Source organism: Aspergillus eucalypticola (genome assembly GCF_003184535.1).
Source record: "Aspergillus eucalypticola CBS 122712 chromosome Unknown BO83scaffold_1, whole genome shotgun sequence".
NCBI lineage: Eukaryota > Fungi > Ascomycota > Eurotiomycetes > Eurotiales > Aspergillaceae > Aspergillus > Aspergillus eucalypticola.
This window is the reverse complement of record NW_020290275.1, coordinates 453,959-481,899: the sequence shown is the minus strand read 5'-3', so window position 1 is coordinate 481,899 and position 27,941 is coordinate 453,959. Positions and strand designations below refer to the sequence as shown.

Here is a 27,941-nt window from a genome sequence, read left to right as displayed (position 1 = left end):
ATGTGCATGATGTTCATAATCAAAAGGGCACACCATCCAGCCCCAGCCAGTGACAGAAGAATGTATAAATGCAAGAAGGATATAGAACATACCAGTTGCTCAAGAACGGAAACCCAGAGACCCAAACAGAATATTACAGATTACATGCAGGAACGGTCCGTGGTATACAACATGCGAACTTGAGATGAGTGGATGGATGCGGATGCGACAGGTCTATGTGCTTTTTGCCCGAGGATAAGGTCGAATTGGTGTGTTCTGAGAGGGCAATGCGTGGTCATGCACGGTGGGAGTAGGAATAGCTCTCATATGCGTCATCAACCTCGCTGTTATGCTCGTGTAGAAGGCCGGGTCGAGAACATGAAAACAGGAATATCACGTGTGGGGTCGTCTATGGCCACCAGCCCATTCGCTTGTAACTTTCAACCATGTCTCGTACGGCATCGGCGTCGAAGCGCTCTCGGGATGGCTTCCATCCAGTGGTCGTCTCGAATAGCGTCCCATCCAGACACATGTCTTGGTCCTTCAGTACATCCTTTTCCAGGAATGGGCCAATGGGTCCGGGCCGTTCGATCTTCTTCTCTTCGAGCAAGTCAGCCCATCCCTGTAAGCATTCCTCGTTCATGTCATCCACAACATCATCAAGGTTCAGCTTCGCGAATTGGGAGGCTAAAGAGCCCAAGAAGTCACACTTGAGCTTGAAAACTTCAGTCAGGGCCCTTGCGATATCTTCCTGGCGAGTATCGCCGTGGTCGACCACGTTGAATGCAAGGGGCGCTGAACCGTCCGTGGGAGCGTTTGCTCTCCACTCAGCCGCTTTCCACAAGGCGCTGGCTGCGTCCCTGACATATACGGTGTTGATCTTCAGATCCTTAGTGTAAAGAAGCTCCAAATCCTTCTCGAGCTCCAGGTGAACGCGAGCAAGGCATATTCCCATCGCGAAGTAGCCCGAGTCGTATTCTCCGTAGACGTGGGGCAGACGAAGCAAGCAATAGTTGAGACCGGGGATTTTTTGCAGCTCCTCGCTGGCCTTCATCTTCCACTTGGCCAGCTTGTGCCACGGCTGCAGTTTATCATCTTCCTTACGCGGACTCGAACCGCCTTTGTAGACGTGAGCGGTTGAGCACTCGACGAAAGAGCGGATACCTCGGCGGGCGACTTCGCGACCCAAGGCGACTGTGAGGGCGTAGCTGCGGACTTCGTAGACGTCATCGGGTTGCGAATGCCTGGTTTCACCTCCACAGTTGATCACATAATCAAATTGTTCGCCATTGGCACGGTCAAAGATACGAGGGAAGTGCTCTGAGTTTCGAGGCGCAGGTCAGTAAGACTATTGTCCTGGTCGCATATGACATAGAAAAGTTGTATTGCACTCACGTTCGCGGCTGGCATCCGCCTGGACGAATTTATCTTTTGAGCAAGCTTCCTGGAACTCAGGGGCCAACCAGGCCAGCTGAGGCAGGACTTTGTCAACTAGTCGGACTTCCGAGGCCAAGTTATTTTCATGCAGGTAAAGAGCGAGATGGCGACCGATAAATCCTATAAGATAGATAGAAATGCGTATGTTAGCTAGGATAATCTGGATATCGGGAGAAGAGAGAGAGGGGAAGAGGGGTGCATACCTAAACCACCAACGATCAGGACGGCCGGCTTTTTGGTCTGTTCGTCGGCCATTGTGGGAGGAGAATGATAGAGTAAGGAGGTTTGAAACCAAGATAGGACCACTCTGTGGTACTTTTCTCTTCAAGTAGCCTCGATGCGATCTGTGGATTGCTGGCTGTGTTGACACCCCGCACCCGAGCGCGAACAAAATCGAAGAATGCGGGGAGGAAAAGGGGGAGGGGAAACAGAGAGAGGATCACCAAGTAAGGGACAAAAAAAGGAGCTCGATGGCAGTTAATCCGATGTAGTGTTTTACCGACGGCAAGAAGTCACCGAAAGGTTTGAGGTGAAATCCACAGGGGGTGTTTGAAGGGGAGGAAGAAAAGGAGGAAGCGGAAGGAAGAATGGGAAGAACGTAAGAAGAAGAGGAGGAGAAAGAGGAGGAGGAGCAGGAGGAGCACAGGATGATCCTTTTCCGGGATTAAAGACCATTTATCAGAATCACCTGCTCTCGCTCAGATCAACTTCAGTCCCAGGCCCAGTTTCAGTCCACTTCTCCTCCTCCTCCTTCAGGAATCTCGTCATACACTCAACTCAAAGCTAGATAGATAAAGAAACGAGCTAATAATTCATAGTCATACCCTTAAGACTGTCATGGCTTGACCATGGCTGCACTACCCTGTTCACTATCGTCCCCGACTGAGACAGCTGCCCTCTTTCGACAACAGTCGGAAATAGTGATGTTCTTGTTGCTGATACTCAATCTCACTTCTCTCGTCTGACGGCTAGAATGGTCTTCCAACCCTCAAAGAGAAAATCTAGAACTCATCGAGGATGCCCAGATGGCGAATGCATTGCACTTACTGACTATAACTGGCCTCAGATAACCCCTCCAAACACACTATTCTTCCAATGGCAATAATCCAACATTAGCCCTTGGCAAACTCCTCATTAACTACAATCAAGCTCCATCTTTCATTATTATCGTCCGTCACCCTATGAATTCCCGGAGGCCGAGAAACACAATTACCGCGGATAACGCTGGACGACCGGAAGCACAAGTGAAAGTCTCTCTCATTCTCTTACAAACCCAAGCGTATGCCGAACGAACTCCGCTAGCGCTGCGTCTAGAAATTTCGCCAACACAGTGGATGTTCCCGCTGGATTATCCCTCGTACAGTAGTGGGAAATTTAGAGTCCTCGGGAGACCCGACCAGAGCCGACAAATTAATTCTTCATCTCCTCCCCTGCCAAGCGCGCGTTGTGGGACGTTTTCCGTTCTTCAGGGACACCGTCCGATCATAGTCCCGCCGCTTAAGTGGGTAGCAGCAGGCCTAAGAGGCTTAGAGGCTAGGGGGGTGGGTGGAGGAACAAAGAGGGAGGGGGGCTCGCACAACGAGATGGGGACTGCAGGAAGAATCGAAGACGCGAATCCCTTCGGAACATGAAAGGTCCAGAATAAGCAGACGATCACTCGCCACCACAATAAGGCGAACGTATCATTCCTAATCCCCGAAAAGTGATCGCGACACGGCCAGACGGGAGCAGCGCGAAGGCAAGTGTATGATCACCTACAGGGAATAATCAAATGATCTGCGTCTCATATTACGAGTCAGGGCTGGTGGGGAATCGTTCCAAGATCATTAATATTATTGTGCGTCGCGCAGTTAGTGTTTCTTTTTCTGCGCATAGCTTCGGCATCTGACTTCCAGCAACGCACTCTGGCGGATTAAGAAAGGCCCAAAGCCAAAGCCGCTCACTGTCACCTCCAGACTCCAGAGAAGCATCCAAGCACTACTTTCCTGCCACCATTTATTGCCGGCGATTATTCCCGACAGTGACAAGCCCGATGGTGGAAAGGTAAAAGCGGACGCTATTGACTTTGATTCCAAGTTTTACGGATAACAGATGGTCTAGTCGGCGCGCGATTCCAAATGCGCTTCGTGCTTTCGTCTGCTAATGGATCTTTTTACTCGACGGGGTATCATGGCTCGCCCCATATCCTACCGAATCAAGACAGCCAAGCTCTACGGCAATGCTGGCCTATTTCGTTTCTAGCATGGCATCTGTTACAACGCCGCCAATAATGATGCTGACGATGATGCGAATGGTTCTACATGCCATTGCCGACAATGCAGTCGGTGTACACTTGTCCACGTAAACCCCCAATCCTTCAGGAAGGATCGGAGATGCCTCGGCATTTGCAAATACTTACTTTTTTAGTCAAAAAAATGAAACTAAGGCAGGAAGGGAATTGACGTCAAAAGCCTGCCGTTAATTCTCCGACCTTTTCCTTTTTCCTTTTCCCCAGGCGATGTGCTTTGCTGTACCATGGACCGTGGCCGATCGTCAGCCCGTGGTTCGTGCTGGACTTAGCTATCCTACACTACTGCCGTGCACTTCATGCAACTAGAGGAGTAGCTGGAACTTTATACACAGTACGAAACCTGGTCACCACACCATCCTTATGCTCTGCACGGTGTTGCCTACCCGCTTCCAGACTAAGCCCTCTTTTCTTGCCACTAATCTATCCGTACTACTATGCCCTCTAAAAAGGACAAAAACATGTGACAAACAATATGCTACCGGAAAATTCATCCCCACCAATACCATGAAACACCTGGTGACACTGAAATCAATATCTAACCCTGGGGTAAGTTATATCCAGTGGGTAAGTTATATTCAGTAAGTACGGAGGTAGTGGTGGGATCAAATCATACCAATTTCACAATTGTACTTACGACGGGATAAGAAAAAGTTCTCTATTTTTGCCTAGAGCCTGTACTGCAAGGCGGTTTATCATTTCTACTTTCGAGTAGTAGTTGCCACAATCAAGCCCTACACGGGGTTTGATACTATCACTATACGGGATTTGGACCGGCCTCTTAACTCAGGTTCTAGATTCAAGTTCTACATGACAGGGACTGTAAAGTTTACTAAAGCCTAGCCTAGCTCTAGTTACCATACTGTGAATTCAAGAGCTTTTCCTCAACTTATGCCCAACTGTAAACAACGACCCTGTCCAGCCAGAAGACATGCAAACCAACCCAGCCCCAGTATGTAAAAAGGGTAGACAGATAGACACCAACCGAAGAAGCAGAAGCAGTACAATCAGCAAGTCCCAACATGAAGCATCACTCTAATCTTAAAGACCGCTCCGGCGGAGGAAGCTTCATCCTGTGCATCCGCTTCAGCCTGCCATGCATTCTCCAATTCCTGCAACATAATGAGCAGATCCTCATTACATTCGCGACGCACCCGAATCTCAAAGTCCGACCAGTCAAACCTGACCGACGCAGCGGAAACCTGAGGCGGCATGGAATCCCATTTTAGCTGCGTTGAGGGGCTCCACTCCATCACGTTGCACTGTTCCGCCATGTGCTCTAGGAACTCCGTGGCCTGAGCAGCGAAATCCGTGAATGGCAGCCACACGGGAGCCATTCCAACTTGGTTGCTTGCTGTGACGAGGAATTTGGTGTCCTTTGCATACTCAGATGTAGTCATATTGATTTGGTTGTTGCTTTCTGTAACAGGGGATTTGGTGTTGTTCTTGGCTTCTGTCGCCTGAGGATACTGAGGAGCAGCAGTCATGCTAACGTGGTTGCTGTTGCTCTCTGTGGTGAGGGATTTGGTGTCCTTTGTGTAGTTAGGGGCAGCACGGTGTACGAATGTTCCCTGGGCCGGAGCAAATATACTCTCTTTCCCTTTGGGGGTTTTCAATTGGACCTCTGGGGTTCCCTTGGAGCGGTTAGCTAGAGAAGCGCGCTGTTTCTTGAACTTCTTCGCTGTATTGTTCAGAATTTTGGCCTCGGGCTCAGAGTCAGAGACGATTGCCTTAAATGGTCGAATGGTGTTTGGGGTACTGCGGGTCCGCGCCTTGTATACAGGCTTGTCGGTGCCGTCCTCGTCTGTCTCCTTGACAGTAGATTTCCTCTTCTTGGTACTAGCTGTTTCGAAGGGTGATTTGACCGGCTGTGTTGGCTGACCGTTCCATAAAACGTGTCAGTACTTAATGGAATACGAACAGAAAACAAAATATCAGACCTTTGCCTTCTCTAGACTTAGTCTGGAATAGTTCTTCGCCTTTCTGAGTAGCAGAATAGCAATTGTTCGAGCGATCCTATACAAGAATCAGTACAGTCAAGTCATTCGGGAGCAATCCATGTTAAAGTAAGTAAGAAAGAGCGAAAGAAGGAACGAAGAACGGATTTGAGTAATTGAAGAAGAAGAGAGAAACTTACTCCTCACTCTGAGCCGGATAAGTGCAAAGCGTCTTCTCATCGGCCAGGGATTCTTCCTGTAGATACTTCTTTCTGTTCGCTGGAGTTCCCCAGTACTTCAGACCATACTCTTCAACGAAACTCTTAGCGCAGTTGTCTCGTTCGTCCTTAGAGTTGAGGATCTCGGTCCATTCGAATCCGCTCTGCTCAACATGATCCTTCACCAGACCAAGGAACTCTCGGCGGTACTCTTCCTTGAGGTCCAGGAAATGAACAAACTGTTGGTCACGCCAAGAAGGCTTGACTTCCCCGCGATCTAAGAGCTCTTTCATTGTTTCGGCATCACTGCTGGAGCCGGCAGGGCTTGAGGCAGAAGACATTATGACGTTCGTACTTGGGTCTGGGGTACGGTCCCGGTGGGGGTACGTGAAGGGGTTGGTTGGGAGAGAACGAAACATGAGGTGTCAGTGTGTATGCTGGAGGTAGGGGTAGAGGGGAGAAAGACGCGGGGAGGATAGGATTGGGGGGAGAAGGTAGGGAAGAAGAGGCGAGCTCTTGCCATGCTTATATAGTATCTGGTGTTGAGGGGCGAAGTGAATGTGAGTGAAAATTCGTCGCTATAGCGATGTGAGGGGTTTGGTGCCTGTTGGGAAGCAGAGGTGAGAGTGAGAGATATTTAATTGGAAGAAGAAGTAAACATAGAGGAATTCAGTGCTTAGAGAACTCACAACGTGATCCTGTGCATGTTGTAGAACAAGTACGATCATTGTCAATCATGCTGCAGAGAGGCCTGTTTGGCAATTGAGCCATGTTGGACTAGACTCTGAACTGATTATCGACCCCGGCCAGGAACACGCAGGCTTATGGGCCATGTTGATAGACGCTGAAGACGCTGAAGACATTGGGTAGAAGACATATCAGAAACAACAGGCAAGTAGAAAGCAGGAGGTAATAGTTGAAGAACGAAGATGCGATATTGTAGTAGAGGAACTACTAAGAAAGGATAGGAGCTAATACGTCAACATTACTGTACACTATCAGGTTTGAAGTAGCATGAGTTCTTGTCATAAGATGGTCTTGATATTCATAGCTCAGTCAGGTTGGATGCTTTTTCTATGCTTCTCAGCTTGCAAATACGTCAATCCCAGGCACACGTCCCACATCATTTCATTCCGCGCCGAGATAGCGAAGTGAGTTCTTTAGCTCTTTGATCGCTGTGTTAACATCGTCAAATGTCAAGGCTGACACGGCCCAGCGGGCATGCTTCTGAGCAAGAGCTATGGCTTGGTCATCAAGTGACTGAGAGTTCACTCCACTGGAACTAGAAGCGGCGGGTGCAGGTGGAGGTGGTGTGGATGACGGGAAACTTTGAGGAGTAGGACGAGGGACTACAGGCACTGTGGCAGAGGATGATTGTACAAAAGGTGGAGGCGGAGCGACGCTGCTTGTCGGTTTGGTGTAGAACGAGCTTGCGTCGTGAGAAGCTGCCGACGGGCTCGAAGGCGGGATGGATGACGGTGGAGGGAAGGAGTGGAACGAGTCAGCACGAGCTTGCGGAGGCTTTGCACCAATATCCGCGGGTGTATCTGGAAGGTTGGGTACTGAGGGAGCAGCAGGTGAAGTGAAAGTCTCTGGAGCAGAGGGGAGATTCAGCGGTGCGCCTGGCTCCGCATCGCCCTCCTCGTTCGAAGTAGACATCGGGTCCGCTCCGGAGTGAGCAGCTGGAACATCGGCAAACGTGGTTGGAGGTTGCGGGAGACTGAGAGGTGATTGTGAAGGTTGCATAGACTCATCAGGGACCTCTTCAACAGAAGGCTGCCCAGGTTGTGCGGCTGACGATCCCACGATGGCCTGCACTTCGGGATCGTCCTGCTTGGCCTCCATTCCCCTAAGTTCACTTTCGAGTTCATCTTCCTCAGTAGGCGCCGGGTTGGACGCATTAGGATCCTCTCCCGCCTTGATAGCCTTTATGATCCTCACCGCATGGTACTTGCAGAACTTGATCTTCGCGGCGATCTCAGGTTCCGGAGGGTTGGTCCAAATTTGACACAGTTCGAGGAACGTAGCAGCAGCTTGGAACGTATCGGCCGTCTGTCTAACACCGGGTCAGCCTTGGTGCGGGTATTAATTCACGAAAACAACCCACTTGGTCACTTTGTTGGCTTTCATTGTCGCCTCCGCACGGCCAAGGACCTCCAATCCGAACTGCTCCACGTAGGCATTGGCCGCCACCGCATCGGTTACCGCATCATTATCGACATTTTCATTCTTGAACTGAATTCAGATAGGATATGTATAAGTCTTCGGAAAGTGCGCGCCATCGTAGCGGGGGTGTCCTGCGCCCGACATACCTGCTCTAACTTATCCACCAAGTCCGTTGTGTATAGCTTCACCTCGTCGTCGGAAGTGTGTAATCCCCGTCCGATAATCTGATTCACGATCCAGAAATTACCTGTAATGGAGAAGTGAACGTTAGTCGGTTCATGTGGCCTTCCCTTTGAGCAGCAACATGCGCAATCAACGGCACTTACACCAGTAGGCAACAACGGGCTTCGCGCGTTCGAGCTGAGCCGCCCGCAACGCGTATCGCCCAATGTCGGCGGATCTCAAACTAGCGGGGATATTGCTCGCCATGAGTTTGGGTGGGACGCTGACGTCCAGGAGGTCAGAGCTGCAACGGTCAGGATGCAGGAGGAGGATGCACGATGCAGGGCGGGGATGACGTTGGAGGTGGAACTGCGCCAAGCTGGTCTCGGGTCGGCCTAGCGTTCCTGACTTTGGCCTCGGCCCATAGTTGTTACTATGTACTACATTGTTTACCACAACATGTAAATCAAGATTACCTCAACCAAATAGATCATGTTATTTTCCTGGTCAAAGTATGTAGCTAATTGTCAAAGCTAGATATTGCAAGACTTCATGCCGGTTCCCACGCCGGTTAACCCATGCCAGTCCTGCAAAGAATCCTCCGCCAATGTTAAGAGAACTATCAATGAATCAGGCATCCTCAACGATCCATTCGCCGATATCCACCCGCTCCTCGGCCAAAGCTTCGACTTCAAAGTGGTCCTCAACTTGTCCCCCAGGTCCTCCAATTCTCTCAATGACTATCCAGGCTCCACCCTGATCTGCGAGACCCGGATGCAGATCGAAGTCCTCAATTCGTACTCCAGATATCGCATCACTATGGTTCCCATCTTCAGAAGTAGCCAGTATCTCTTTGTACGGCCCTTGACCAAGCTCTACTGTCATCAACATTGGAGATGGGCCAACGGCGCGATTTCCGATCGTAGACATTCTGCTCCGTCCTATCAGCTTGATGCGGGTCAAGCGATTGGTCTCCAAGGATGCCAGCATCCGATCTTTCCCCGGAGTCAAGACCCCGATATCAGATATGACTGCTCGTCGCCCTGCTGCCTCTGGTGCAAGCGGCTTCACGTCGCATGGTAATGCCGACGAAATCCAGAGTGTAAACCGCCCAAGTTGGTCCGGGGCGAAGGTTGAGCAGACGAGCGTGTAGACTCCTTCGCCGAGTCTCTTCTTTTCCGCAAGAGACCCGCCACGCCGGTAATCACCGCTATCGGTTATGATATCGCGGTTCCGAACCCTAGTCACACGCTGTCCATTGGACCAGAACAACTTGACATGCGTAGCGAGCTCCGGCTCCGATGGTTCCAGCAGAATTGATATATCTGTATCGTCATGAACCTCGAGTCGGAACTGAGGATTAAACGGGTAGCGGGCAGATTCGGCGTTTCCTCCTGCCGTGGAAGGCATCCACATTCCCTGAGTTTTTGTCAGGCAAGCGTATCGGTTCTGGGCAGGCGCCAAGAGCAAGGGATTGTCGGACAGAGCCGACAATGTGAAGTTCTGGCTGACAGCAGGTAATGATTGCTCAGAAACCGCGACAGTGTAGGTCGTGCCTGGAGGCATTTCCAGTCTCATGAGAGTATTTGGCGAGTCAACGTATGGACCGCGATGAAGGGCTCCTTCACTTAATGCCACTCGTTTTCCATTTGCATTGAACACGTAGATGCTAATAAATCCTGGTTCCAGATCGTCTTGGGGCACTTGATCTTGCTTATCATGATGAATCGACCTGAAGTGCTTCCCAAGCAGTAGCCAGACATTACCGCCAATCTCAGAGGTAATAGCAAACTGGGGGTTTTTCGCGAAGCAGCCAGCTACCCCTCTGGCAGTTGGAAGGTCCCATGTAAAGTGAATATCTTCCCGATAGCGAAAGATTCCCGGATTCCAGTTCAAATACAGATTCTCAAAGTTTTGTAGGACACTCTCACAATCCATCCAGTAGGTCCTAGGTAAGGAGGACGCAGGGGTGTGAGATGTATGTCCAAGTCCGAAACTGTCTGCGATATCTCCGGTGGTGACATCGTCACCTGCCCATGGGTTCTTTACAAGCATTTGGCGACGATCTCTCTGCTCTCTCATATCCAAGATAGCGTAGTCATGTTCGCTCGCTAAGCCTAGTTCTTTCTGCTCCCTCTCGGTTAATTTGCCCGTACCTATCGTCAGTAGCACATCGCCATGCCGGAAGCGCTTGAATAGCCGCCTCCAGAGTTGCTCTGCAGTTACATCATCTTGATGGAGGAAGACCTGTTCGGGAATCCAGCCTGTCAAGACCCACAAATCTGTACCAGAATTGCTCCCAGGAAAGTCATAGCCCCCGCGAAGCTTCAGATACGCCTTCTCTACAAAGGCCGGCCACAGAAAGTTAGGATTATTTCGATCAACAACATGAAGTGATCTTGTTGTTTTTGACGCCGGCAAGCGATCATCAATGACAACTTTTCTGAAACATCCATTAAAATAAAAGCGGAATATGTATTTTCCTGAAGGGGAAATTATTGGATTTACCTGCCCGTATTCGCAGGGGAAAACGATGGGAAGATGGTGCTGTAATTGTTAGGAGCATGTTCCTCGCAGGAATGTCATGTTGAAGAACATCATACCTTATCTAGACCTCGCTCCGACCTTGATGTAGCAGCACAGAGACTGGCAACGACGGAGCAGTCGGTCAACATATCTTGGACGAGATCTGTAGTGCCTGAAACCGACATCACAGGCATTCTTGATTTCAGGCCATGTATGCCGTTTGCATGCTTAGACAACAGCTCAGAGGGACGCTCCCAGCCTGCCAGAATGCGCCTTTGCTGTTTGGACAGGTGAAGGTCTGGCTTGTCACTGGACCCAGTCAGCATCTAGAAACAACATTTGACGATGCCTCCAACATCAGCGACTAGATAGACGTACGTAAAAAGCCCTTCAACTCCCTTTTCGAAATCTTCGGGGCCCGGGGCATTTTTCCATGGAGGAAAGATAAAGCCATTTAGCTTTGCGCTCTCAAGCAAGATAATCTCCTCACGTGTGGTAAGTTTACGTGTGGATTTGGGAAATCGCGCCGTGAGACCGCTTTTCTCTTGAATCTGGACAACGGCCTGCCAGTCCTTGTTCTGTTTGATCTTTTCTGCCCGTGTGAGCCATTCCTTACATTTCGCATCAAGAGCCTGTCTATCCTTTGATTCGGTGGTGAGACTCAACGCCTTCATGTAATTTTCGGCGGCGTCGATAGCAGACTCAAGGGCCTGGCCTTGAGTAGTAGCACTAGATGCATCTCGCTCAGCTTTCTGGCTACTGGTTAGTCAGAAGAACCTCTATGGTGGTGATCGACACCGAGCTGGAAGTAGAAAAGAGTAAAATAGTTACCAAGGCCTGGTTGACTAAGAACTTTGTAGATGCAGCGTTCGGTCTAGACATTCTTCTGAACCAGCCTCTCTGCAACTACTGCAGATTCGGCTAGCACCTATCAGATGTGAGGCAGTAATACACTACTTGATGATCATGCCGAAGGGGACCTAGTATCTCCGATGATGACATCCGAGGTCCACTACCTTAAGGAATGTGCCAGACCCAAAGCAATAATAGACAAGGGGAACGTGCACTTCCAGATAACCCAAAGATAAGGAAATCTTAGATGGGTTAGTCAGGAAGATGAAACACCAAAGAAAAGGTCGGCAGATGAAGTGTGAATGGTGGTACTAGATAGTATGGAGTTGGTAACCGTCGCGTGTCGGTGGGGAGAGACGGCAGTGGGCAGGAAACAGTGGGTGACCCAAAGCGATAACGATCAACAGGCCGGCCATCGGACCGAGGCTCGTTTCGTCATGCGCGCCATCGCTGCGCCGAGGTCCATCTGCCTTGACTTGCTTGTTCGGAGTATCCCTGCCCTCATAGTGCTGCTTGCCGGGCTTCTGGTTTTGTCAGTCACTGACCAGTCCCTGACCAGGCACTCGACACCACTTCGCCTGTGATCGCTTCAAACTGTGAACACTGCGGTCGCCAGAGTTCTTTCGCACAGCCCAGACACTCTCCTGTCACCCTCCGATCATTCCACCCTGTGAGCTGCTAGGCTCTCCTGGGAGTCCCCGCTCCGAAATATCGCCAATTATTATTCCGCACCGCCATATTATTCTCAGGTAATAAGTCCGATACTGGCATTTCGGTTAGAGTGTTTCAATAAACGGCTTGGGACGCTGGTCGATATTCTTCTCGCATTTCACGTTACGCCAAATACCTCATCCATTTAATCTACCAACTAATTCATCTCGTCACAATAATGGCCGGCCAGTCGAAGCCCGCACTTTCCCCTTGGGGAAGTGCCGTCGCGGGTGCTACAGGTGCAGTTCTAGCAAACGCTTTGGTCTACCCTCTTGATCTGTATGCAAGTACCTGCTGTCGCTTTAAACTTCGAAAAGGAGAATCCGCTAATAAACATGCGTCAATGCACAGTGTCAAGACGAAACTCCAAGTACAAGTCAAGACAAGCGACTCGAAAGACGAGAATTCCGAAACAGTTCACTATAAATCGACATTAGATGCGATCACCAAGATTGTCGAGAAGGAAGGAATCGAAGGCCTATACTCCGGAATCGCCGGCTCTCTCATCGGTGTGGCGTCCACTAACTTCGCCTATTTCTACTGGTACACCGTTGTGAGGGCCTTCTACATGGCATCCAACAAGGTTCCTAAACCTCCTGGAACTGCCATTGAGCTTTCCCTCGGTGCCGTGGCGGGCGCGGTCGCCCAGATCTTCACTATTCCCGTTGCCGTTATCACCACACGGCAACAGACACAAGACAAGAGCGAGAGGAAGGGCCTGATTGAAACTGGAAAGGAGATTGTTGATAGTGAAGATGGTTGGACTGGTCTATGGAGAGGACTCAAAGCTAGTTTGATCCTGGTAGTCAACCCGGCAATCACATACGGCGCCTATCAGCGCCTCAAAGATATCATCTTCCCAGGGAAGAACAATCTGAAGCCTTGGGAAGCTTTCCGTAAGTATATCTATCACCACCTATATGGCGTGAGCTAATCCGATTACTTTTGCAGTTCTCGGCGCTCTCTCCAAGGCGCTAGCTACTATTGCGACGCAACCATTGATTGTGGCCAAGGTCGGCCTTCAGTCTCGCCCACCTCCGGGTCGCGAAGGAAAGCCTTTCAAGACATTCGGCGAGGTCATGCGATATATTGTGCAGAATGAGGGTCTCCTGTCCCTCTTCAAGGGAATTGGACCCCAGATCATGAAGGGACTCCTTGTACAAGGCTTTTTGATGATGACTAAGGAGAGGTAGGTTTAGTCTGTATGAAGGGGCGCAATCACATGCTGACAGCGACCAGGGTTGAACTTATTTTCGTTCTTCTTTTCGCATACCTGCGGAAGATCAGAGAGCAGAAGCTCAAGAAGCTGGCGGACTCCGCTGCATCGACAGCAAAGACCAGTCTTCCCGCGACCCTCAAATAGACGTTTGATTGATTGATTTATGGCACGGTAACTACTATTCTCTTTTTGTACGAATTTGTTTCTTCTCACTGCGGCGCACTGGTTGTGGGATCTCGTCTGTCTTGTCAGTTTCTGGTATGACCGAAGATACTACTGCAGTTGTCTATAGATAATAACAGCTCAATATCTAGAACATACAATAGCATCAAAAGGATCTACGCATTGCGAATCAAGGGATTGACTGGATACGCTGTACCCTAAAACCACATAGAGGGTACCAGTGCACTCTCGTAAGACCAATAATTTTAGATTCTAGAAATGTAGATAACTACCATATGCAGCCACCACTCCTCCGCCACCGGGACAAAAGGAGCTCACTGACCGCCAAACTTTCACCTCGGCAACAGCTCATCTACGTACGGCCCGAATAAACATCAAACCGAGACTCTCCCTCCCTAAGCCAATTCCCCCAATACCAACTACACACCCAATTCCCACCCTCACCTCCAAGCGGCGCCCTCACCGCGCAAACCCCCACATCAAAGCCAGGAAGCAGAAGTCTTAGCATGAGCCGTCATGCGATGGCCGCCATGGACTTCCAACGCGCAAGCCACCAACAATGACCACCCCACCACCACAGACAACAATAACGACCCCAAGAACCTCCTCGACTGGAGCGCCTACACCGAACTCCGCACCCTCATCCCAACACTAGTCCTCACAACCGGCATCCTCGGCGCTGTCACCCTGCACCGGAACTACCTCCGTCGATTCCCCACAGCCGTCAACATCACGCCCGCATATTACCGTCGGCGGAGTCTCCTAGGGAAAGTAACCAGCGTGGGCGATGGCGACAACTTCCGCATCTATCATACACCCGGTGGTAGACTCGCAGGTTGGGGTTGGGTACCCTGGAAGAAGGTTCCCACGACGCGGAAGGAATTGAGGGATCAGACTGTATGCTCTTATACTATTTACATGTATACCATAGGGGAAGTGGTTTGTAGCTAACATAGGACTGGGTTTTGAATAGATCCACGTCCGCCTAGCCGGCGTCGACGCCCCCGAACAAGCGCATTTCGGACGCCCCGCGCAACCCTTCGGTAAAGAAGCCCACGAGTGGTTAACGGGGTATTTAACTGGCCGGCGTGTGCGGATCTACGTGCACCGACAGGACCAGTATCAGCGGGTAGTGGCAACGGTGTTTGTACGACGGGCGCTGGATTTCCCGATTCCGTTTCGGAGGCGCGATGTCGGGTATGAGATGTTGAGGAAGGGGTTGGCGACGGTGTATGAGGCGAAGGTTGGGGCGGAGTTTGGGGGTGAGGTAATGGAGAAGAAGTATCGGAGTGCGGAATGGTGGGCGAAGGCGAGGGGGTTGGGGCTGTGGAAGGGGTTTAAGAAGGATAGGGATGCGTGGGAGAGTCCGAGGGAGTTTAAGACTAGGACGGGGATGGAGGATGGTGGGGAGGGGAAGAAGTAGGCCCGGTGGGGTTTTTACTTGCTCTTTGTTGATGCTGGTGCTTTCGATTCGCAATGGGGGCGTTTGTGATATGGAATGTGGTTGCATGATGCTTAAGTTTTGATGATGATACGGCTGATACTGATAGATATCCATGTCGTTATGTGTCTCTCTGCATTGCGCAGCTGATCTTTTGGTTGTATATTTGGGATAATATAGATGAATATCTGGTCATCCATAATCATTGCGGCACTCATTAATATCGTTAGACTAATCATTAGGTTTTAACTCGTCCACGAAAAGATGCCAGCTGTGTCTGGGAGTAAAGAAGTGGTACAAAAAAGCAGTGTCCCCATTTGCTGCCCTTCCAGGACTGCAGGGATGCGACGCCAACAAGCATAGAGTCAGAATATAACCGATATATAGTACAAGAAGGTATATAGGACCGGGGGGTGAGGTTGGGAAACCATCAGGTGGGGAAACTCTAGCAAAACTGCCGCTCAATCTCTGCAAAAAGCTTCGGACTGATTTCATCGCTTGTGTCGCCCTCGACACGCCATAGACAGCCCTTACGCTGGTAGTGTTCTAGCAATGCCTTGCTCGTTTCTTCGAACTTGTGCAATCGCTGCTTCCACGTATCGATCGAGTCATCTTCTCTCTGAGTCAGAGGCTCCCCTGTGACATCATCCTTGCCGGGAACTTTAGGCGCATTGAAATCGGTATTGTAAACCCTCCCGGATGGCTCGTGTACCCAGCGCGACGCGATCCGAGAGAGAATGACGGAAGGAGGTGTGACGAGATGGACGACGAAGTTCACGGGAACGATGGTTTCTAGGCTTGAAGCCTGGGTCGCGGTGCGCGGAAAGCCGTCCAAGATGAAAGATGCAGAGGGAGATATTGATGAACTTGGCGCTGACGAGAGCCAGCCGCGTGATTTGAATTCAGAGGATATGAGATCGAGGATCATCGAATCGGGGACCAGGTTGCCGGACTGCATTGTGGCTTCTGCTTGAAGGCCTGAGTGCGGAAAGCGTTAGACAGATCCTGCCTCCCCAGCATCTTACAAACTCAAGGTCACTTACCTAGAGGGGTCTTCCTGCGGACATTCTCGCGCAGAAGGTCGCCGGAGCTAATGGAGGCGAGCTCTGGATATCTGGTGAGGAGCCGCTCAGTTTGCGTGCCTTTGCCGACACCAGGAGCACCGACGAGAATGATTCGGGCTGCTTTTCTGAGCTGCCGGATTGTAGCGGTCATTTCGCGCGCTATTCAGTTATGAGGTTTGTCAATATAGTCTCGGGGTTGGAGGCAATTCGGTGCTCTGGTGCAGCCGTCGTTAAGTATTTGAAGGTAGGGCGAAAGGCGGGTACCTCAACAATTAGTTCGGGGAAAGTGGAGGAATGGCGGGCAGACTATATTATCTCCATTGCGGCTCAGGGAAACGGTTGAGAGGGTGTAGACAGGGATTGCAGGACTGGTAGAGGAAGATAATAGTTTGCGCAGCTTATCGGGCCAGGTCGGTGCTCAGCTGATACGTCGACAAATCTCAAGCCGGGGAAAGCACGCCCTTCCGTGGGGTTTGTAGATGGTTGCCCATTTAGGAAATCGGTGAGCGGAGATCGGAGCGTTTACCGACATATGGGAATGTCGGCTTTTGGCGTTGCACTTTGACTGTTTCTTCCACAGTGCTAACTATGAATTCGGACGAAGACAAGTACCATGCAGAGGGTCAGACCATGCTTACTGTCTCACATGCTATGTTGTCGAGCTAATTTTGGAAGTAGAGTACGGAGTATAGGGTGTCTCTACAGTGAGCCTCGGCTTTCATTTTCACAGTGATTCCGTCCATCAAGCGTAGCGACTGTGGTATGTAGGAGAGGACTACTGTATACAGATACTAGATACCTAGTAGCTGGCTAATGGAAAGAGGATGATGCTGGCTGTTCCACCCATTTGGCTTCATTTTTGAGCCTGTCATGACACTACCGGCGAAGCCCAGCAAGTATCCCACATGCGTGTATCATGCTAGCGCTTGCTTCAAGTGGTACATTTGAGACGCAGCTCAGTAGTACATACACTTACTTTCGAATCTTTACCCCATCAATTAGCCCGGTATCTCTGCTGCACCACTACGGTGTTGACGTGTCCCAATCGAGCTTTACATTAAGTTATGTATCACGTGACCGTGGCGCGTCTTGCCCGCGTTTCGCGTCCGTCGCGCGATGGGCCATCCAGTAGTAGGTGTTGCTGAACTGCAGCAGATCAAGCAACGACCAGACACCTCAGTAGCGTCCAAATCGCTGTTGGAAGGCAAGATGATCCGGCAAGATTTTCGCCGAATTGACCCAAAGAGAAGGGCAACCCTCGACCATAAAAAGAAACAATTCGCGACTCCGGTCTTCAAGCAACAGGACTATCCCCATCGCTTAAACTTCTATGAAATCCCCCCGACCGACGAGATCACCCTCGAACAATTTGAGCAATGGGCCATTGATCGATTGAAAGGTTCTTGAATGTACAGTTTCAGCATACTATATATACTCACAATTCTTGACAGTTTTGGCTGAAATCGAAGCCTGTTCTTATCGAAACAAATCGCCGGCAGATACAGACGCGCATATCACACCTCACCTCCAAAAATACCTCCCTCTATCCTCCAACACATCTTCCTCCAACGGTGCCGCAGATCAACGACTGAAAAATGAACGCCAGAAAGATCACTACTCGCACTTCATTTTACGTCTCGCTTTTTCGGCCACAGAGGAACTTCGTCGGCGTTTCGTGAGAGCGGAAACCATGCTTTTCAGATTCCGCTTCCAACGCGACGACACCAGAGAACGACGCGCTTTCATCGAAAGTCTTAATCTCGACTGGGAGCCTGTGGATGAGGAGGAGAAACAGAGGCTGGCAGAACAATTGCTCGCCGCCTCCCCGAATCCACGTCGCAATGACGATGAGACCTGGTACAAGGTGGACTGGGAGAAAGTCCCGGAGTTGGTAGAGAAGCGGGCTGTTTTCCTGTCCAAGGGGAAAGCGTATGTGCCTGGTAGGGAGCAACTGAGCATGATCATAGCAGAGTTTACGGCTCGATTGGAGCGTTCTCTCGAGGTATGTGAAAACGGTGGACATAGACTGATATACGGCACTGACGTCTGCTAGCTTACAAGCCGGGCGTTGCCGCGCTTGGATGAAGATGATCGCCTCACTCCGATTCTCAATCACCTCTCGAAGAACTTTGGAAGCGCCGAGTCGGTGTACACGGAGAATGAAGGATTTGTTGATGGCGCCCCGATTACTGCGAACAACATCGATCGACTATCTCAGCATTTTCCACTATGCATGCGCAGTCTTCACATGAACCTACGCAAGAACAACCACTTGAAGCATTACGGACGACTGCAATATACCCTCTTCCTCAAGGGAATTGGATTGTCGCTGGAAGAGTGTATTGTTTTTTGGCGTCAAGGCTTCAAAGGGCTTACCGACGACGAATTCAACTCGCGGTACAAGTACAATATCCGCCACGCTTACGGCGATGTGGGTGGTGATCAGAACCGCAGAGGCCGGGGATACCCTCCGTACTCCTGCCAAAAGATCCTGGGTGATTCAAATCCGGGAGTTGGACAGACCCATGGTTGCCCGTACCGCCACTTCTCTGTCGACAATTTGATCGGTCTTCTTCAGTCTACAGGAGTCAATGACAGGGACGTCCTACGTGGAGTGCGAGAGGACGTCGACAAAATGCGGTTCCATATCGCTTGCAACAGGGTCTTCGAACATACCCACAAAGCAGATATTAAGAGAGTCAAGGAAGACGGTACATGGAACCAAACTGACCTCGACACCATCGTGCACCCCAATACCTACTTCAAGCGCAGCTATCTCTTGAAGCAAATGGGAAAGGCACCCAAGGATGCTTAACGTCATTGTGATAGGTCCACGAAGCCACGTTCCTTTCTTGCATTTTGGCTGTCAGTTTGCGAATATTCCACCATGCGGGCGTTCCGGGTCAGGCCTTTTTTTTTTGGAAATGGGAGGATGCGACTGGTCCCATTTTATAGGTAGATATTTTTATGTAAATTTAAGAGCACGGAATTGCACCGAGACAATCAATTCAAAGCGCACATCAATGTGCTCTTTTTACGCGTATATCTACTACAGTAACGGTGATTGATAGAAGGGCATGTGACCACAGCTGATTCCCAGATTATCCAAAAGGAACAAAACGTCCTTTCAAAGCCAGGTGCCCAGCAACGGGTCTAATTTACTCTTCGCTCGACACTTTAGACAAAATCACCAACTGAGTGGATGGAAGCTGCCATAGAAAAGGAAAGGAGTCGGCGTTGTGAAGAATATTTGGAAAGAAAAAGAAAGAAAAACTGTTGTGGAGGGAAGATGAGCGGGTATTTAAAGCGCACTAGCGCGGTGTACGGGTGCCCGCAGTGACCAGTGATGCTGCAACCTGGCCTTATGGCAACAGGTGCCGCTTCACACAACAGTCTCCTGATCCCCGCATAGTCTCCGGACAACAGCTGCTGGCGTTGCCCATTCTGTGACTGGGTTGTGATATAGGAGGGACCCCCTGCAAACCGGTCTGCGTTGTCTATATTCGTTATTTCTGGCTTTGTTCCTGCCCGATTAGATCTCCCCTCGTTATCTTCCAGTAACGGAATCCCGTTCCTCCCCAGGCCGCCAACATGGACTACGAAGCGTTGAAGGACCAATGGAGTGATGTCGAGGATCGCGATGGCATCAGACTCAGCTGGAACACGTTTCCGAGTTCTCGCATGGTTCGTCTGCTCTATGGGACCCTCCTGCCCATATCTGCTAACTTATGCTTTGACAGGAAGCATCCCGCCTTGTTGTCCCCATCGGTGCCGTCTACACACCCCTCAAGGAGAAGCCAGACTCTCCGTTGCTACAATATGAGCCCGTCACTTGCAAGGCGCCTTGTCGGGCGGTGCTGAATCCTTATGCGTATGGCTTCTTCTCAACTGCTAGCAGGCATGGCAATATGAACGACTTGGCTGACATCGCATAGCAACGTTGATGTTCGGGCCCGCATCTGGATATGCCCTTTCTGCCTTATGCGCAACCCCCTGCCCCCTCACTACAAGGATATCACGGAGAGCACGATACCCCCAGAGCTTCACCCCATGAGCACGACAATCGAGTACCAATTGGCACGCCCCGCCCCTGCTCCCCCTATCTTCGTCTATGTTGTCGATACCTGCCAGGACGATGACAGTCTGAAGGCCCTGAAGGACTCTCTGATCATGAGTCTGTCATTGCTGCCTGTGAATGCGTTGGTTGGTCTGATCACATACGGTACAATGGTAGGGATATACAACCATCTATCTACATTTGGTTCATGTTAGGATGCGTTGTTGACCGTGAACTACAGGCACAAGTACATGAGCTCGGCTACACCGAGTGCGCCAAGTCCTATGTGTTCCGCGGCAGCAAGGAATACGCCGCGAAACAGGTCCAGGAGATGCTTGGTCTTGCTTCCGGAGTTCGCCCGAACATGCCCCAGCAACCCGCGCGTCCCCCGCTTGGCCCTGCGGCACGCTTCCTCCTTCCCGTTCAGCAGGCCGAGTTCCAGATCACCAACGTGCTTGAACAGCTCCAACGTGACCCGTGGCCTGTTTCCAACGACAAGCGACCTCTTAGATGCACTGGTGTTGCTCTCAGCGTCGCTGTGGGTCTGCTCGAGACCTCCTTCCAGAATGCTGGTGGCCGCATTATGGTCTTCACCAGCGGACCGGCCACTGAGGGTCCCGGTCACGTCGTCGGTCCTGAGCTGAAGGAACCCATCCGTTCACACCACGATATCGACCGCGATAACATCAAATATTACAAGAAGGCCGTTAAGGTGCGTGCTGATCCGACATCCCTTGGATCCTTTCACAGTATTAATAATGTACCCAGTTCTATGACAACATGGCTAAGCGTGCGGCCAATAACGGACATATTGTTGATGTCTTTGCCGGCTGTCTCGATCAGGTCGGTATGCTGGAGATGAAGAACCTTGCCAACTACACCGGCGGACATATTCTTCTCACAGACAGCTTCACCTCCTCACAATTCAAACAGTCCTTCGTTAGGATATTCGACAAGGATGCCAACGATAACCTACTCATGGGCTTCAACGCATCTCTTGAGGTGCTGACTACCAAGGAGCTCAAGGTCACCGGTCTTATCGGTCATGCTGTTTCCCTGAACAAGAAGTCGAGCTCTGTCGGCGAAACGGAATGTGGTATCGGTAACACTTGCGCATGGAAGATGTGTGGAATTGACCCTGCCTCGAGTTACGGCGTCTACTTCGAAATAGCAAACCAGGGTGGACCTGCAGCAGTGCAACCAGGCCCTCAAAGAGGAATGATGCAGTTCCTCACATACTACCAGCACTCGTCGGGTCACTACCACCTTCGCGTCACGACGGTCGCGCGGCCGCTCAGCGGTCCTGCCGGTGACCCTACACTGGCGCAGTCTTTCGACCAGGAAGCAGCTGCCGTGTTGATGGCCCGCATCGCTGTGTTCAAGGCTGAGGTTGACGATGGCCCTGATGTGCTCAGATGGGTTGACCGGATGCTCATCAGACTTTGCTCTCGTTTCGCCGACTACCGGAAAGATGACCCGACGTCTTTCCGGTTGGAGAAGAACTTCACTCTCTACCCTCAATTTATGTTCCATCTGCGCCGAAGCCAGTTCTTGCAGGTGTTCAACAACTCGCCTGACGAGACTGCTTTCTACCGGCATGTGCTTAACCACGAAGATGTTGGCGACTCTCTTGTTATGATTCAGCCAACTTTGGATTCCTACTCCCTTGAACACGAAGGAAGCCAGCCTGTGCTCTTGGATTCGGCTTCTATCCAGCCCGCTCACATCCTTCTTCTGGACACTTTCTTCCACATCCTGATCTTCCACGGCGAGACTATCGCGGAATGGAGGAAGGCTGGTTACCAGGATCAGGAGGGCTACGAGAACCTGAAGGTGCTCCTTGAGCAACCAAAGGAAGACGCTAGGGTTCGTTCCATGGAATATCGAACTTGTCGAGATACACGCTAACTAGTCTACACAGGAATTGATTTCCGACCGTTTCCCACTGCCCCGTTTCATCGTTTGCGATGCTGGTGGCTCCCAGGCTCGTTTCCTTTTGTCCAAGCTGAACCCATCTACCACCCACACGACAGGAGGATACGGCGGAGGTGTGACGTCGCAGACCATCTTCACTGATGATGTCTCGTTGCAGACTTTCATGGACCACCTCATGAAGTAAGTCATTTCTTGTTCAACCCGGAGATCAAAGCCGTTGCTAACCCTGTGCCCTAGGCTTGCTGTTTCCGGAACCAGCTAGATTTAACGAGGTAATGGCCATGACGAGAGCAAGGGGCGGTTTGCGCCAGTCCTCGGGTCGTTTGTATCTTTAGCGGTTATTGATTTTTGTTCGTTACCCTGGAATATAGCAACTACCTAGATTCACCAATTGAATACAAACAAAATATCGTAATATGAGTGGATCAAGAAGTGGATCATTGAGCATCATTTTGATATTTAGTGCTACGTATCTAGTACGTTGTAGTTAGTAGTTACCGCTTCGGGAAGACAACTATCGTCCCTATTTATCACGTGATAGACATGGGTTGAGCCCTACCAGACTTACCGCTTCTGGGTCTCGCTTAGCGCAGGCGCAACGGCAGCTAAATAACCTTCCGGCCTCAACAGCATTTTTCTTTCCTTCTTCGTACCAACCATCCCGACACCTTCCAAGGACGATTGACGACCTTTCGCACTCGCCATGCGTAAGTATCATCTCCTTGGTGAAATCGAATAGGCGAACTAATATGTCTCCCATTGGGCAGCTCCCAAGTTCGACCCCAATGAGGTGAAGATCATGTAAGTTGCATATCCTGGAGATTTTATTACTCAGCGCATTATCTTGACGGTGGTGCTAATGATTTTTTTCCAGCCACCTGAGAGTGACTGGTGGTGAGGTCGGTGCCCAGTCTGCTCTGGCTCCCAAGATTGGTCCTCTCGGTCTGTCCCCCAAGAAGATCGGTGAAGATATCGCCAAGAACACTGGTGACTGGGTAAGCGCAGCGTCCGGATCTAGCATAGGAGATTACAGTGCTAACGGCATCTTTTTGGGTATTATAGAAGGGTCTCCGTGTCACCGTCCGCCTGACCATCCAGAACCGTCAGGCCGCGGTCTCCGTTGTTCCCTCCGCCTCTTCCCTGGTCATCAAGGCCCTCAAGGAGCCTCCCCGTGACCGCAAGAAGGAGAAGAACATCAAGCACAGCAAGTCCATCCCTCTGGACGAGATCATCGAGATCGCCCGCAAGATGCGCCACCGCTCTCTTGCTAAGGAGCTCAAGGGTACCGTCCTTGAGATCCTCGGTACCGCTTTCTCTGTCGGTTGCCAGGTCGATGGCCGCAGCCCCAAGGACGTCTCCGACGACGTCAAGGCTGGCGAGATCGACAGTATGTCAACCCATATACCATATTATCCGAGACTTTGGCACTAACTGTTTCGCAGTCCCCTCCGAGTAAATGATTCAAATTCGCGGCGGTCGTGGTTTCTTACCGGCATGCTAGTTACGGAATATGATCATCTTATTCGAAAAAAAAAATGTTTTATGAGACATGACTTTAGATTCCCCATTTCTGTTCTTTCGAATTCGATAAGTGTTTTCACTCGACGTCTCCGTTGAGATGCCCCTTTTTTCTTCCTTCCGCCTCACATATGGTTTACTTGCTATCTATGCAAGCTGGATCATAATGAGTCCCACCCCAGATGACCTTTGCAACACTCTGGCCCTTACCGTCTTTTCCCGCCTTCGGGCCTGGAATTGTCATATCACAACGTGGTATAGGCTTATTTTAAGCAAAGAAGAGCAAACCGACCTGCTACTCACCGCGGTATCTTCGAGGGGAGCCTCGTGCTTCTTTCTGTGGATACAGTGGTCCATTTAACGGTCAAAATCACTCCCTTAGACCCAGATATGTTCACATGTCTGATGATCGTAGACAATCAAATCAATTCAAACAATGCAATTTACTCCTTTCCAATCTTTCAAGTTTCGTATACCCACCATGCCTCGGCAATTCCATCAAACCCATAAAGACCGCGTGATTATATCGATCCACAAGTACTACCGACTGAACGATCGGCACCTCCCATGCACATACTAGCCACAACTATTGCCGTCTCGCGCCTGACGGATGGATACCTACGCCCCATCTAATAGTCCACTCCATGCATAAAATTGTAGTGAAGCATCGACAGTCGCCAAACAGCAACAGCAACAACTATCTACGTAGGCTGGGAATCGGATGGGGCCGCGCCCGGACACACCGAGAGCCCGAAGATTCCATGAGCTTTCCCCACTCACCGGGGACTTTCAAGTACAGTGCCACTAACTACTGGGATGGTTCAATTGGCGGCGTTCCTGATACGCGCCCGGAGCTGCAGGTGCCGCCTGGGCCCTCCTCCTTCTCCCCCCCCCCCTCCCTTCCTTTAACGAAAACCGATCCCGGGTAACGGTACTCCGTCCATAGGCAGAAAGAGAAGATGATCAAAGAATGAACAAATGAATGAGTGAGGGAGTGAGTGGACAATGAAAAGAGAGGTAGTCCACGATGGGGCAAGTAAGTGTCTCCATCAGAAGGGGCGATGACTGCGACTCAGAATGCAAGTTGTTGTTGTGATAGGCACAGACAGGCGCACCGACATGCATAAGACTGCATCCATCCCACTTTAGTTGAGTTGATGGAATGAAAAGTTATCTTTTTTCTCGTGACTCACAATCGTGGCTGAGTCAGCCAGGCAGGCAGTCAGGTTCAGGCCGTGATCATCATCAGTCCTTTTTTTTACTTTTGTGGCCAGCTCAGCATGATGGAATGAAGTAAGAATGCAGTGTCCTTTTGGGAGAAGTGAAACATGGCGGGAGGATTGATGGGGTGGGTGGTGGATGTGTTCGATTCCGCCTCCGTACGAATTGGATGGATTTGGCTATGTATAATGCTAACTTAACTAGCAAGTAACGGAGATACCTCCTAAGTATCTATAGCGAAAGAGATTTAGATATTATTAAAACAACGGCCACGAGAAGGAGAAGATAAATGAACTTTGACTTTGGCCAGTTCTATTTCTCTTTCCCCCTCCTTTTCTCTCCTCTCCTTCCTCCTAGCTAGTTAGTCTAGACTACTACTACTACTACTACTACAAAGTGTACTTACTTACTGTACAACTATCCTCTAGACAGACCAGAAAACCCCCCTCTTCTAAGCGCCTAGGGAGTGGAGAGGCAGGAAGAGCCACAGCGCAGCAAAGTTTGCCGATCCTCATCGCCAGACCGCTCGTGACATGGCCCATGGATTATCACAGCCTACTCTTCTTTTATTATTATAATTAAATTAAATCTTTTTGGGACTTCCAGGGCGGCCCCGGTCCCGCTGCCCCTCGTTGATTCCCGTTCCTACTTACTAAAAAAGTATCTGCTTTTTACATTGTTTTCTAATTACTGTGTCCAGTCTGGACGGACGACGGAGATGACCGTACCGTTGGGATAGCACAGAGGGGAAGGGAAGGGTGAAAACTTGGAAACTTCGGTAACACTTAGATCTGTGGTCAAAGACGATGGCTGGAATGGTCTTGTCTGAGTGGATGGGATACAGGAAACGGGGGGCTTGAAACTAAGGCAGGTTTCATGGATCCCTCCTCCATTCCCGAGACCTAGATTTTGAGTTACGCCCGGGGGAAAAATTAATTTGGGGAGAAAGGGGAGAAGGGTGGGATTTCGAAAGTATAATAATAATGCAGCATGTTGTTGTTGTTTGTTGTGTTGATGTTGTTGGTTACAGAATGGGGAAGGGGAGGCCTGATGAATGACATGAATATCTGACATCTTCAAATCATATTTACGATAACTTCTGATGTATGGTGTGTAGGGGAAATATGGATTGGCTAATAATCACATTTAGGCACGGATCAAAGCGACTACAGAAAACGCTCAGCAGTTGCTGTCACAAGAGGGAAGGCGGCCTATCAGGATTCCGTCGACAATCATCTCCTTTATAACAACACCGCACTCTGTACCACATAGTGCATACTTCTCATACATATTGACATACCTGAGAAATCTATCCTATGGCATTGATTCGGCCATCTTTTCCACCTGATCGGACGCGGCATGCGTCTAAGTTGGGATTTTGTTTTCAGCCTCTGGATGCCTCCAGGGCTGCAGAATGATGCTGACCTTGGGCTTGTGGCCAGGTGTCTCAGCCTCGCGGCGATGTATACGACTTCTACTACTACTACTACTTGCTAGTACATCGGATGGATACTGCTAATTCAATCTTGCTTCTTTTCCTTGCGAAATTCTCCTATTTGACTAATACTTACTAACTTAGTTGACAAGTCTTCTAAGATAATATCCCTACATATTAATCGGCACTGCTTGTAAGTAGAATGGGTTACGTAATCAATATCGATATAACATACCAATAAAACTCTCCTTTATATACTATATATACTCCGGATATACAAAGTAGTAATATGATACTTATAAGATAATCACATTATTGATTGATTTTTCATTTAAATCTCAAAATTATGAAACCCACCTTTTCTAATTTCATTCCACCCATCCAAGGCCAACTCGCAGGCCAATCCTTGACGGACTCCACTCGAACCCACCGAAGGTGCCAGATCGCCCTTCCGCGCTCACCAAACAAACCCTCCCAAACTCCAACTTCCAAGAGGCCCCCAAGGCCCCAAGGCTTGACCACTGCGGGCGCCACTTGCGACCGGGGGGGCCATGGCTGCTGGTCCACTGACGTTAGAAAGGCCTGGATTCGTTGCCTGCACCCAAGTGGCTAGCGCCGGTCCATCCTGGCCGTTGGATCGTAGTATCCTCGGGTGGGACTGAAATGTGATGGATGTTCGTGTTTCCCTTGTTTCGCGGTTTTCAGGTGGGGGTTGAGGGAAAGGGAAGAAATGATTCTTAGTTATTATAATTATTTAGGTTGAGGATTTGGGAGGATTTCTTGCTCTCCCTTGGAACGGTCGCATATCTGCGTTTTGAGGCAACACAACCCTTTCAAGCCACCGCGTGTTATACCTTTGTGCCACTTACCAAATTTTCCGCATTAATTTGGTACTGTACCTACAGAGGGGTCATCAATAAGTAAGGTAGTTAAGTACACCGTAGTAGTATCCGCTCAGAGTAAAACAATTTGCACAGATTATGACGTTTATACTTATATGCATGTACCTTTCTATTTTATTTTTTCTTCTCTTCGTTATTTCTACATGATATATGAATTATTTTCCTTTTCCTTGTGAATTTCATGATTTTTTTTTCTGCTTTTCATTTCCCTTCCCCCTCCCTTCCTCTCTTCTCATTTGGTCCCAAGCCACCACCAAGTAATCAACCTGGACGCCCAAACCCACCCGCGTCCCAACTCAGTAACCTCCTCTCCACTCCACCCTGGTCCAGGCCAGCGCCTATTGGCTCCACTCCCGCTGGTCCATCCTCAGAACCCACTCAGGCTGCCCTCCCCCCACCCCAAAAAAGGAACCACCCTAGAACAAAACGGGAGCTATAGGCTGCCGCCGCCCACTGCTTGCGTTTAGGAAGCTCCGCTCTGTCATGATGCGCGTCCCGCTTGATGGAGACTCTGGCTCGTCGATGACTCTTTGTCTGCTACATTAGTGAGTTAGTTCGTAGTAGCTCAGTGCCCGTATGGATATCTTCTGTGCAAGTAAGTAAAGTAGTTGGCCTTTTTTAATTTTTTTTATTTTTTATTTTTCCCCTTCAAGGCTTCAATTCCATCTTCTTCCACCTCAATCGGAATTCC

At 50.1% G+C, this 27,941-nt stretch overlaps 11 protein-coding genes across 11 annotated transcripts; 6 read left to right on the top strand and 5 right to left on the bottom strand.

The window, feature by feature from the left end:
- Positions 1 to 156: 156 nt before the first annotated feature.
- On the bottom strand, positions 157 to 1,791 carry BO83DRAFT_3538 (NAD-dependent epimerase/dehydratase family protein). Its single transcript, XM_025529067.1, has 3 exons — positions 1,620 to 1,791; positions 1,375 to 1,536; positions 157 to 1,299 (listed from the first exon to the last, which is right to left on the bottom strand). The coding sequence occupies exons 1-3, from the start codon at positions 1,669 to 1,671 to the stop codon at positions 389 to 391; spliced, it is 1,125 nt and encodes a 374-aa protein (XP_025393185.1). The 5' UTR covers positions 1,672 to 1,791; the 3' UTR covers positions 157 to 388.
- Positions 1,792 to 4,710: 2,919 nt separating this feature from the next.
- On the bottom strand, positions 4,711 to 6,199 carry BO83DRAFT_433222 (uncharacterized protein; the record flags this gene model as incomplete). Its single annotated transcript, XM_025535663.1, has 3 exons — positions 4,711 to 5,580; positions 5,644 to 5,719; positions 5,841 to 6,199. The coding sequence occupies 3 exons, from the start codon at positions 6,197 to 6,199 to the stop codon at positions 4,711 to 4,713; spliced, it is 1,305 nt and encodes a 434-aa protein (XP_025393184.1).
- A 590-nt stretch (positions 6,200 to 6,789) lies between these two features.
- BO83DRAFT_374007 (uncharacterized protein) lies at positions 6,790 to 8,524 on the bottom strand. The gene is made up of 4 exons (XM_025530100.1): positions 8,351 to 8,524; positions 8,171 to 8,271; positions 7,966 to 8,093; positions 6,790 to 7,914 (listed from the first exon to the last, which is right to left on the bottom strand). The coding sequence occupies exons 1-4, from the start codon at positions 8,451 to 8,453 to the stop codon at positions 6,987 to 6,989; spliced, it is 1,260 nt and encodes a 419-aa protein (XP_025393183.1). The 5' UTR covers positions 8,454 to 8,524; the 3' UTR covers positions 6,790 to 6,986.
- Positions 8,525 to 8,666: 142 nt separating this feature from the next.
- Positions 8,667 to 11,896, bottom strand: BO83DRAFT_351302 (calpain-like protease PalBory). The gene is made up of 4 exons (XM_025528937.1): positions 11,544 to 11,896; positions 11,091 to 11,464; positions 10,790 to 11,021; positions 8,667 to 10,733 (listed from the first exon to the last, which is right to left on the bottom strand). The coding sequence occupies exons 1-4, from the start codon at positions 11,592 to 11,594 to the stop codon at positions 8,817 to 8,819; spliced, it is 2,574 nt and encodes an 857-aa protein (XP_025393182.1). The 5' UTR covers positions 11,595 to 11,896; the 3' UTR covers positions 8,667 to 8,816.
- Positions 11,897 to 12,091: 195 nt separating this feature from the next.
- BO83DRAFT_328331 (putative peroxisomal carrier protein) lies at positions 12,092 to 13,836 on the top strand. The gene is made up of 4 exons (XM_025528155.1): positions 12,092 to 12,554; positions 12,627 to 13,171; positions 13,227 to 13,464; positions 13,515 to 13,836. The coding sequence occupies exons 1-4, from the start codon at positions 12,454 to 12,456 to the stop codon at positions 13,636 to 13,638; spliced, it is 1,008 nt and encodes a 335-aa protein (XP_025393181.1). The 5' UTR covers positions 12,092 to 12,453; the 3' UTR covers positions 13,639 to 13,836.
- A 209-nt stretch (positions 13,837 to 14,045) lies between these two features.
- BO83DRAFT_374004 (thermonuclease family protein) lies at positions 14,046 to 15,318 on the top strand. The gene is made up of 2 exons (XM_025530099.1): positions 14,046 to 14,574; positions 14,651 to 15,318. The coding sequence occupies exons 1-2, from the start codon at positions 14,194 to 14,196 to the stop codon at positions 15,098 to 15,100; spliced, it is 831 nt and encodes a 276-aa protein (XP_025393180.1). The 5' UTR covers positions 14,046 to 14,193; the 3' UTR covers positions 15,101 to 15,318.
- A 25-nt stretch (positions 15,319 to 15,343) lies between these two features.
- BO83DRAFT_3453 (adenylate kinase ADK2) lies at positions 15,344 to 16,659 on the bottom strand. Its single transcript, XM_025528744.1, has 3 exons — positions 16,447 to 16,659; positions 16,162 to 16,341; positions 15,344 to 16,096 (listed from the first exon to the last, which is right to left on the bottom strand). Exons 2-3 carry the CDS (start codon positions 16,331 to 16,333, stop codon positions 15,564 to 15,566), a joined length of 705 nt encoding a protein of 234 aa, XP_025393179.1. The 5' UTR covers positions 16,334 to 16,341; positions 16,447 to 16,659; the 3' UTR covers positions 15,344 to 15,563.
- Positions 16,660 to 17,352: 693 nt separating this feature from the next.
- Positions 17,353 to 19,138, top strand: BO83DRAFT_374002 (DNA primase subunit PRI2). Its single transcript, XM_025530098.1, has 3 exons — positions 17,353 to 17,581; positions 17,634 to 18,184; positions 18,236 to 19,138. The coding sequence occupies exons 1-3, from the start codon at positions 17,392 to 17,394 to the stop codon at positions 18,995 to 18,997; spliced, it is 1,503 nt and encodes a 500-aa protein (XP_025393178.1). The 5' UTR covers positions 17,353 to 17,391; the 3' UTR covers positions 18,998 to 19,138.
- Positions 19,139 to 19,596: 458 nt separating this feature from the next.
- On the top strand, positions 19,597 to 22,608 carry sec23 (GTPase-activating protein SEC23). The gene is made up of 7 exons (XM_025530097.1): positions 19,597 to 19,866; positions 19,923 to 20,053; positions 20,118 to 20,412; positions 20,481 to 20,951; positions 21,008 to 22,105; positions 22,161 to 22,354; positions 22,412 to 22,608. Exons 1-7 carry the CDS (start codon positions 19,774 to 19,776, stop codon positions 22,434 to 22,436), a joined length of 2,307 nt encoding a protein of 768 aa, XP_025393177.1. The 5' UTR covers positions 19,597 to 19,773; the 3' UTR covers positions 22,437 to 22,608.
- A 269-nt stretch (positions 22,609 to 22,877) lies between these two features.
- BO83DRAFT_384013 (60S ribosomal protein uL11) lies at positions 22,878 to 23,630 on the top strand (the record flags this gene model as incomplete). The annotated part of the gene is made up of 5 exons (XM_025532572.1): positions 22,878 to 22,881; positions 22,942 to 22,975; positions 23,049 to 23,169; positions 23,237 to 23,561; positions 23,617 to 23,630. 5 exons carry the CDS (start codon positions 22,878 to 22,880, stop codon positions 23,628 to 23,630), a joined length of 498 nt encoding a protein of 165 aa, XP_025393176.1.
- A 3,032-nt stretch (positions 23,631 to 26,662) lies between these two features.
- On the top strand, positions 26,663 to 27,111 carry BO83DRAFT_3360 (uncharacterized protein). Its single transcript, XM_025528431.1, has one exon. The coding sequence runs from the start codon at positions 26,695 to 26,697 to the stop codon at positions 26,959 to 26,961; it is 267 nt and encodes an 88-aa protein (XP_025393175.1). The 5' UTR covers positions 26,663 to 26,694; the 3' UTR covers positions 26,962 to 27,111.
- Positions 27,112 to 27,941: the final 830 nt, after the last annotated feature.

Coding starts and splice junctions, on each gene's coding strand:
- BO83DRAFT_3538 (XM_025529067.1), bottom strand. CDS start 1,671: ATGGCCGACGAACAGACCAAAAAGCCGGCCGTCCTGATCGTTGGTGGT. Junction 1,537..1,619: donor CCTGATCGTTGGTGGTTTAG/GTATGCACCCCT, acceptor TCTATCTTATAG/GATTTATCGGTCGCCATCTC. Junction 1,300..1,374: donor GGCGGATGCCAGCCGCGAAC/GTGAGTGCAATA, acceptor CTCGAAACTCAG/AGCACTTCCCTCGTATCTTT.
- BO83DRAFT_374007 (XM_025530100.1), bottom strand. CDS start 8,453: ATGGCGAGCAATATCCCCGCTAGTTTGAGATCCGCCGACATTGGGCGA. Junction 8,272..8,350: donor GCCCGTTGTTGCCTACTGGT/GTAAGTGCCGTT, acceptor TCTCCATTACAG/GTAATTTCTGGATCGTGAAT. Junction 8,094..8,170: donor TGGTGGATAAGTTAGAGCAG/GTATGTCGGGCG, acceptor ATCTGAATTCAG/TTCAAGAATGAAAATGTCGA.
- BO83DRAFT_351302 (XM_025528937.1), bottom strand. CDS start 11,594: ATGTCTAGACCGAACGCTGCATCTACAAAGTTCTTAGTCAACCAGGCC. Junction 11,465..11,543: donor TCTTAGTCAACCAGGCCTTG/GTAACTATTTTA, acceptor ACCAGTAGCCAG/AAAGCTGAGCGAGATGCATC. Junction 11,022..11,090: donor GGAGTTGAAGGGCTTTTTAC/GTACGTCTATCT, acceptor GACTGGGTCCAG/TGACAAGCCAGACCTTCACC.
- BO83DRAFT_328331 (XM_025528155.1), top strand. CDS start 12,454: ATGGCCGGCCAGTCGAAGCCCGCACTTTCCCCTTGGGGAAGTGCCGTC. Junction 12,555..12,626: donor TTGGTCTACCCTCTTGATCT/GTATGCAAGTAC, acceptor GTCAATGCACAG/TGTCAAGACGAAACTCCAAG. Junction 13,172..13,226: donor GAAGCCTTGGGAAGCTTTCC/GTAAGTATATCT, acceptor TTACTTTTGCAG/TTCTCGGCGCTCTCTCCAAG.
- BO83DRAFT_374004 (XM_025530099.1), top strand. CDS start 14,194: ATGCGATGGCCGCCATGGACTTCCAACGCGCAAGCCACCAACAATGAC. Junction 14,575..14,650: donor AGGAATTGAGGGATCAGACT/GTATGCTCTTAT, acceptor GGTTTTGAATAG/ATCCACGTCCGCCTAGCCGG.
- BO83DRAFT_3453 (XM_025528744.1), bottom strand. CDS start 16,333: ATGACCGCTACAATCCGGCAGCTCAGAAAAGCAGCCCGAATCATTCTC. Junction 16,097..16,161: donor CCGCAGGAAGACCCCTCTAG/GTAAGTGACCTT, acceptor TTCCGCACTCAG/GCCTTCAAGCAGAAGCCACA.
- BO83DRAFT_374002 (XM_025530098.1), top strand. CDS start 17,392: ATGATCCGGCAAGATTTTCGCCGAATTGACCCAAAGAGAAGGGCAACC. Junction 17,582..17,633: donor GGCCATTGATCGATTGAAAG/GTTCTTGAATGT, acceptor AATTCTTGACAG/TTTTGGCTGAAATCGAAGCC. Junction 18,185..18,235: donor GATTGGAGCGTTCTCTCGAG/GTATGTGAAAAC, acceptor GACGTCTGCTAG/CTTACAAGCCGGGCGTTGCC.
- sec23 (XM_025530097.1), top strand. CDS start 19,774: ATGGACTACGAAGCGTTGAAGGACCAATGGAGTGATGTCGAGGATCGC. Junction 19,867..19,922: donor CGTTTCCGAGTTCTCGCATG/GTTCGTCTGCTC, acceptor ATGCTTTGACAG/GAAGCATCCCGCCTTGTTGT. Junction 20,413..20,480: donor TGATCACATACGGTACAATG/GTAGGGATATAC, acceptor CGTGAACTACAG/GCACAAGTACATGAGCTCGG.
- BO83DRAFT_3360 (XM_025528431.1), top strand. CDS start 26,695: ATGAAACCCACCTTTTCTAATTTCATTCCACCCATCCAAGGCCAACTC.